This window comes from Brachyhypopomus gauderio, chromosome 5, assembly GCF_052324685.1.
Source record: "Brachyhypopomus gauderio isolate BG-103 chromosome 5, BGAUD_0.2, whole genome shotgun sequence".
Lineage (NCBI taxonomy): Eukaryota > Metazoa > Chordata > Actinopteri > Gymnotiformes > Hypopomidae > Brachyhypopomus > Brachyhypopomus gauderio.
This window is the reverse complement of record NC_135215.1, coordinates 14,896,660-14,904,297: the sequence shown is the minus strand read 5'-3', so window position 1 is coordinate 14,904,297 and position 7,638 is coordinate 14,896,660. Positions and strand designations below refer to the sequence as shown.

Genomic DNA, 7,638 nt, shown 5'->3' with positions numbered 1-7,638 from the left:
GCGCGTCGAGTATAAACCAGGCTTTAGGTGGGTAAATCACATCTGCCCTTGAATGTTTGCATATCTCATCTATTACTGAAGCCTAGACCAATGCATATGAATATATATTTGCATATCATTAGCGATACATACACACCATTGAGACACATAATCATAGTTCTAGTTGATAAAGTGTGTTTGTGTGCATTGTCATCTTAATTAACTTTGAGAGTCTTTGTGCTTTGTGTACAACCTTTAGATAATGATCTAGTTTGCCTGCCAGGTATTCACTGTCGAATAGAGCCATGCATCACAGGAATTTAATATTTAGTGCAGTTAGCACATTTTAATTAGGTGGCATTTCACAAATAAAATCTTTGCCTTCTTTTTAATCAATCAAACAGTAGTGTGGCTGGAGATTGATCCTGCAACCCACACCACTGTGATGGAGGTCAGAGACAAACTGCCCAAGCATTCAAAGGTCTTCAAAGAAATATAATGGCAAATGATATTAGGCTTCCTATCCAGGAGGCATTTATTTAAGTCATCAGTTAATAATCAAGTTATTTGTTAATGAATCTGTACAAGGGATGTTAGAGGAAGGAAAACATGCACTGATCAGTTCTGGGTGGATATGACGTCCTATAGGAACATTTACCTTGGGGATCCCGGGATCAAGCACTTCTCACGCGACTGCAGAGAGTAACTTCTGGCCTGGCACTCTGGCTGAGGACCAACTGTGACAGCAGGCAGAGCACTTTGGAGAAATTCTTCTGTAGTTATAAATAGGGTATGTACACAGCACCCCCACTGTGGGGCCCCGACAATGGAACCCCTTTAGGGCTGGAGGCCTCCTCCCAGGATCACTTCCTCTGGCCCTCTGCAAGAGTGAACGTCCGACTTGATTTGGTTCTAGAGGCAAGAGACCTGTGTGCTAAAGCAAGAATCACGCTTGATGCTGGGTGATTCACCCTATCACTTTCAACCCCAAGATATCTCAGCAGGCATTCCTGCAGTTGGACAAGCAGAAACCTGCAGCCCATGCTCTGCTCACCCTCACCATCTGATTTGGATTTTGATTGGTTGGTTCAGGTGGTTTTGTGAGAGGGCTGAAGAGATGGTCTAGGTAAGCTTAGGTAGTTCAGGTGAAAGGCACCTTATGTTCTCATAAGAAATGGATCAAGAGGCAATCTCTTCACAAATACGCTTACAGTCAAGCTCATAAATGTAATATGATTGAATATATTTGAATATTTAGTGTTTGGTACATTTTCTTCATCCACAGAATGCTTTTGTTTTTTTTCTGGCATGCACGTCTGTGATAAGTGTGTTTAATGTGCACTATTTTCTTGTTTAAGTGTCTTTTTTTCCTCTTAATGTCATGCCTAATGCTTTGAATAATGTTCTGGAGTATTTGATAAAAGCTTTGTTGCAGCCTTATTCTTCCTTAAACTAGTGAATTTACTCTAGGCTGGGTCCCCTAATAGTGATTCATTCTGTCTGGAAAGGCTGCCCCTTTTTGACGAAAAAAAAAAATCATTTTGGAGTATGGGGCATAATGTTTCACATTCAAGTCAATATTGTTCCTCTAGCAAATCAAATAACTCTTGAGATGTGATGGCGTAAAATTCAGTGAAGTGAATCATGAGTCCTCCTGGCACACATGCTGTGTGTAACCAATCAAATGTGTCCTTCTCACCCTTGAAACGAAATTGCCTCCTGTACCAGTGGTATGTTTAGATTGTATTTTTGTGGTACATCACTTTGGATAAAATGTAAATGTTCTCACTTCTAGGAAAATGTAGAGGATCCAGACACCATTAATGGACTCATGACAGTTAGAATCAGGAAAATGAAAAAGTATTAATGCTTCCCTTGAGGTAAAGTGGCTCAAAGAAAATGACTCAAATAAAAGAGTGGTAAAGCACTACAGCTTATATTGAAAACACAGAACAGACAAGCCGTTTCAGAGGTCTGATTATGGTGGTCTCTGTGAAAAAGATTTATATAATGACCCTTGAGAACTAGGTTTGGTGGCCTAATCAGGGATACCTTAATATACAGAATAAACCACTATTTGCAAGGAAGGAATTTATCGGTGTTAAATCGCTGTCATTCAAGATCTAATAATGTTTTTCTGTTTGTTTGTTTGTTTATTTGTTGGGAGGGCTATGTTTTCCCCTAAAATAAAATGATAACTAAATGGACAAAAGAAATCTCAAAATGTAGTGAGGTTGGTATTGCTAATGCCAGACGTACTCAAGATGTTCAGCTCCTTGCTGTGAGTAATAAGTGCAGTAATGAAACAGAACATCCCTGTAGGTGACACATCCTCCCTCGCTGCTTCCCCTTTGCACCAGTGAATACAAGCAATAATTTTACAAATAGGATGTATATGGCCTCAAATACATTAGCCCTTAAGAACCGAAGACCCCAATTTCTGGACTGCTGCATTTTACATTTTCACAGTCATGGTCTTGCCTGGCATGTTGAACTCTGTGGATTTGTGAGTGAGTTTAAGAATACATTTACTGTAGTCAGCAGGTTCAAATAGGCACATACTGTGACAATGACAGTGCACCATGGGGTTTTCTAAGTGTTTGGAATGAGTGCACAGTACAATATATCAACGCTCGGGTGAATAAGTCATTTATCAGTGGCTCACAGGCCAACATAACACTGAACAATCACATTAAATGAATCGGCGTCATGCCCAATGCATTAGAGTTTCAGAATTTTTGTGACACAACTGCGAAATTTGTAAGAAATAAGGACATAATGATAGGCTTATCAATAGCAAACAATGTGGAAGATCTTAGCAGCAGTGCATCAACAAACACCTAATGGGATCATTCAAAAAGCCTGTCACTGAAAGCTCTAGACGACTATCCATGACATACACAGAGGTTTAGGGCTGCCTTAAAGAAGATGCTATACCAACAAATTCCAGGAGGATTCACAACATCCAAACTGCAGGTAGGCTATGTGGTCTGAAAAGGGCTGGAGAGAGGAGATGGAGAGAACGTGTAAGATTATCGATCTGAGAGGTGTGGTGGCAATGCAGACACAGAATAGGCTTAAATCTCTATAAACTCAGAAGCGTACAGAAGCAGGAGTCAAACAGCATGACGTCCTGCTGCAGGACACAGGCCCCAACATATTTCTACAGCTACTATAGAGTATTCTAAAAGTGGAATGTTTTTGACTGACCAGGTTAATGAAGTAGTGCTTCAATGAGCATGGCTGTTATGTGCTGAAAACAAACAGAAAAGCAAAAGATGCTTCGACCAGCATGTCTGAAAATGACAGACTTAATTGCTTACAGACTTAATTACTTACAGACTGAATTACGTACAGGAAGAATTATTTACAGGCAGAATTATTTACTGACTGCACTCTGCACAGGGGCTGTAAGGGGCTGTCAATCCTGCAGAGACACAGCATTGCACAGTTCAGTGTTTTCCCTGATTTAATAGATCTGATTGGACTGACTGGGTGTGATTCATTAGAAAATTATAAAGCCCTTCTTAAGTTAAACGTCTAATGAGTTTTAGAAGATATGTCAGATTAAGTTAGGTAATTAGGTGAACGGGGACGGGGTTACGTGTGTTTGCACACCTTTCAGAACCATGGACAGCACCTTGTGTGAACCCCCACTGTACCCCATGTTTCAATATGGCAAAATCTGAATTAAACTGAAAATCTGAATTCAAATAAATACGGTACAGGTATATTCAACACTGGTGTATTTTTCCAGTCCATAGTTCATCACTGTTGTTTCTTGTGTTCGTCTATTTTCACATATGTATGCTAAAGCAGGAGAATCATCAGTTTTGTTTTTCTCAAAATAGGCTATAGGCTATGAATATAAATATATAATCTAGTTATCAATATGAATATATTGTTATTCAAGCATAAATCAAACTTGAATTAATTAATACTGACTTAATTCTTGATCATTTGAGTTGTTAATTTGATATTTCAATTGTTTAAGTTTGTTTAAGTGTTTAAGTTTGTCGCTTTTGTCGGTTTGTGAGAATCTTTAATACTTCATTCCTAACTTGTAGCCTAAGTGATTTCTGAATATGCAATAGCTGCACTGACAAAGATAAAGCGATGCATTTTTAAAACATGTAATACTTCAAAGCAGACATCGAAATTAATTAGTGACACCATCAAAATGTATTTTAATATGTTTTTTTTTTTTTTTTTTTACTTTTTTACATTAGAAACATTTCAGGTTGTCTATGTACACATTGTGTTGATTCTACTGATCAGACTTCACTCAGATCATTTAACCTAAACAGAACAGAAGTACAGAGTGCGGAACAAGGTTTTCATGTGTGATGAGCTGCAGATAAGCACATTATTTTCTTAAAAGCTTTTCGGAAATCCCTATTGAAAATGGTGTAGATAATAGGATTCACGGAACTATTGCAATAACCTATCCAAAAGAAGACTTTGAACAGCCCATCTGGTACATTACAGCTTTCCCCGCAGACTGCTTGCAAGCTGTAGGTGAAGAAAAACGGGAACCAACAAAGCACGAAGACCCCCATCACCACGGCGAGAACGAACGTGAACCGTTTTTCTCGCATCTGAGCAACTTTTGTTTTTGACACGTTCAGCTGTCTGTTTTTTTGCTCCTGGAAAATTTGTGACGCCCGGTTTGTAGCCCACGAGATGCGACAGTTCTCTTTGGGGCAGCTGTCCGTGCTCTCCACTTTCCTCCGCTTAGAGAAACGCGAGCTTTTGGGCTTGTTGTCCGCGCAACTCTCCTCCAGGTCGATGTCGTCAAGTTCCTCTTGCCGCTGGTTACTCTCCGAACTGTGACTACTCGGACTCTCCATCTCAAACTTGTCCTTCCGAACGAAGCACGATTCCGACTGGGACGGCTGTCTCTCGATGCCGTTTTTAGCCACAAACACAGTGGATGAGCGCTGTTTGGCCACCCGGTATATTTTACAGTACACCATTATCATTATAAGACCAGGGGCGAAAAAGGACACCACAGCGGATGAGAGGATGTACCACGGGTCGTCATTAATCAAACATTCTTTTTCGAGATGTTTTTTCATTATTATCGGAGGAAACGAAATGACAGCTGATATTACCCAAACTACAGCGATCATAAACTTGATTCGCTTCGGTGTCCTTTTTAAGTTGTAACTCACCGCTTTAGTGACTGACCAGTAACGATCGAGGCTGATGGCGCACAGGTGAACGATAGACGACGTGCAGAAAAGAACGTCCAGGGCCAGGTAAAACGCGCACCAGGTGCTGCCAAAATACCAGTATCCCATAATCTCGTTAGCGAGAGAGAATGGAATTACTAGAGTAGCCACGAGGATGTCAGCAGAAGCTAGTGACACCAAAAACAGGTTCTGAGGCGCGCGCAGAGCTCGGCTAGTCAGAACCGCTACAATGACCAATACGTTACCGACGATAGTAACCATAATTAGAACCGAAACCACAAATATGATACATGCCGCGGCCACTTCGGTGTGTGGCCACGGTCTCGTGATGTTGCCATCGTCCGTGCCATTTAATAGGTTTAAGTCCATTTTGTGCGCATCTTCTCGTGTAGCTCCTAATTTTTTGGATCAATGTCCTGGTCGCCGCTGCAAGACTTATCCTTTTCCTAAAAGGCTCACGGTGCCTTAGGTGGTACGATCACTTCACACGCAACATGAGTTAGGAACATCTTCTGTTTCCGTTACATTCCAGTATTACGATCTCATCCTTGAACTATCATGCGAGCTGCACACAGGACAATTAGAGAAATATTAATGAATACATTTTAATACCGCAATAAGTCGGCATGTTAGTAAAAGTTATAATCCATTGAGAATCTCTGTAGTCGCCCGCGTAGTCTTCACCTGTGCGTTAACATTCAGCGTTCTACGCGCTGCACTCTGGATGGAATGTTGGAATGTGCGCTCTAGCTGGAGCGAACTAGATGACATCACTTAAGACCAACCCAGAGAAAGTGAGAGAGAGAGAGAGAGAGAGAGAGAGAGAGAGAGTTTGCATCCTTTGTTCATTTTCATTATAGTCTAAGCTTTATTTTAATCCTTATTATTTTCCCACATTAAAGGAGAATAGTTCATGCGAAGATTAGAGTTAGAAACTCATCTCTATGTGACATAAAAAAATAATCAATCGATCGAATTGAGTGTTACTGCTAATCTCCTTATTAGTTTTCCCAACATGAAACAGAACATAATGCATTGTCGTGCTCAGATGTTAAGAACCGATTGTCTCAGACACAGACAAGAGCAGAGTGCACTGAATATAAACAATGAACATCAACACTTCCTGTGTTGGACCCCTGGAGGAAATCTAAGCATGGAAGGTCAGAACGCTTCACATAATCTTTTTCCTATCCTCTTTGAATCATTTGTTTGTGAGTGTGTGTGTAACACTTTATCCACTGCAGTGAGACATACTGTTAACGTGAGACAAACGTTTTCTGCCTCATATGAACAGAAGAGTAACAACACAAAGAGCACACCCAAGGATAATTTAGAATAGCGAGCTGAGGGATTTCCTTTGATATCAGAAGTCTTACCTTTGCCTGGTGTGCCACAGACAGAATGTTTTTAACTTATTTTCTCTTCCACAAACACAGGTGGTCTACAAACATTAGCACTGGCAGCAACCCCCAAACCTCCTAACAGCACAGCCCTTTCTTGTGAAATTTATAGCTGCTGAAAAATAAGCATGCAAATGCTGTCAGTCTGGTGTCTTTTACCTTGGTGTTTGGTAATAATGTGAGTTTGCCCTGCTGCTCAGGTAAAAAACTCTCACAGGATCACTGAGCAACCGGTGATAGTCGAAACTTTACTTAACGGCTAATTGGACAAGGTGTGAGAATGTGTCTTTACTCTGAATTTGGTGCAGAGAGTATTTGTGTCAATAATTGCTCATGAATAAAGAGAAGTATCACCACATGAAAGTCTTTTGTATGTATTTTATTCATTAGTGAATATGGATTAGACATAGTAACAAACATGCAAGTAGGAGGCAAGAACCAATGGCTTTTCCACACCTCTCTCATAACGTCGTAATTTCAAGTGAAGGTGACACTACTTAACTTTAAACCTGGTAAACAGTATAGGTAGATTTCCTTGCTTGTTGTTTTTGTAGCAGGTTCCCATGATGCAAGTTCTACCACAGAGATTTTATCATAAAGCCCATAACCGTCCTTGCCAATGTGGTCTGCAATCTAAATCGAAAGCAATTCTATATGAAGCAGAACATACAGAGGTGTTCTAGGGCAAACAAAGGTGCTCTAGGTCAAACAAAGGTGTTCTACATCAAACAAATGTGTTCTAGGGCAAACAAAGGTGCTCTAGGTCAAACAAAGGTGTTCTACATCAAACAAATGTGTTTTAGGTCAAACAGAGGTGCTCTAGGTCAAAACCACAGGAAATCTCCCCAAAGTGTCCCTGATCTCAGAGAATCTGATTGCTCAGAAAGAAGCCCTGAACCTCTCTCGTCCTCACTGTAGTTCTGCAACACACTGTGTCTGTAAATTCAAAGTGAAAGAGCTGCCTTCAGCCTCCTGGAGTCCACATGCTTAGAGAAGGTCTTTATGTGGGGTGAGTGAAAGAAGGAACATGCAAAGGCTTATGGCTGAAGCAGCGTCTGAGGTCC

At 40.6% G+C, this 7,638-nt stretch overlaps 1 protein-coding gene across 1 annotated transcript; it reads right to left on the bottom strand.

Annotated features, from left to right (window-relative positions):
* Positions 1-3,853: 3,853 nt before the first annotated feature.
* Positions 3,854-5,917, bottom strand: adra2da (adrenergic, alpha-2D-, receptor a). The gene is made up of 2 exons (XM_077004551.1): positions 5,859-5,917; positions 3,854-5,739 (listed from the first exon to the last, which is right to left on the bottom strand). Exon 2 carries the CDS (start codon positions 5,541-5,543, stop codon positions 4,317-4,319), a length of 1,227 nt encoding a protein of 408 aa, XP_076860666.1. The 5' UTR covers positions 5,544-5,739; positions 5,859-5,917; the 3' UTR covers positions 3,854-4,316.
* Between the last annotated feature and the right edge of the window lie 1,721 nt (positions 5,918-7,638).

Coding starts and splice junctions, on each gene's coding strand:
- adra2da (XM_077004551.1), bottom strand. CDS start 5,543: ATGGACTTAAACCTATTAAATGGCACGGACGATGGCAACATCACGAGA.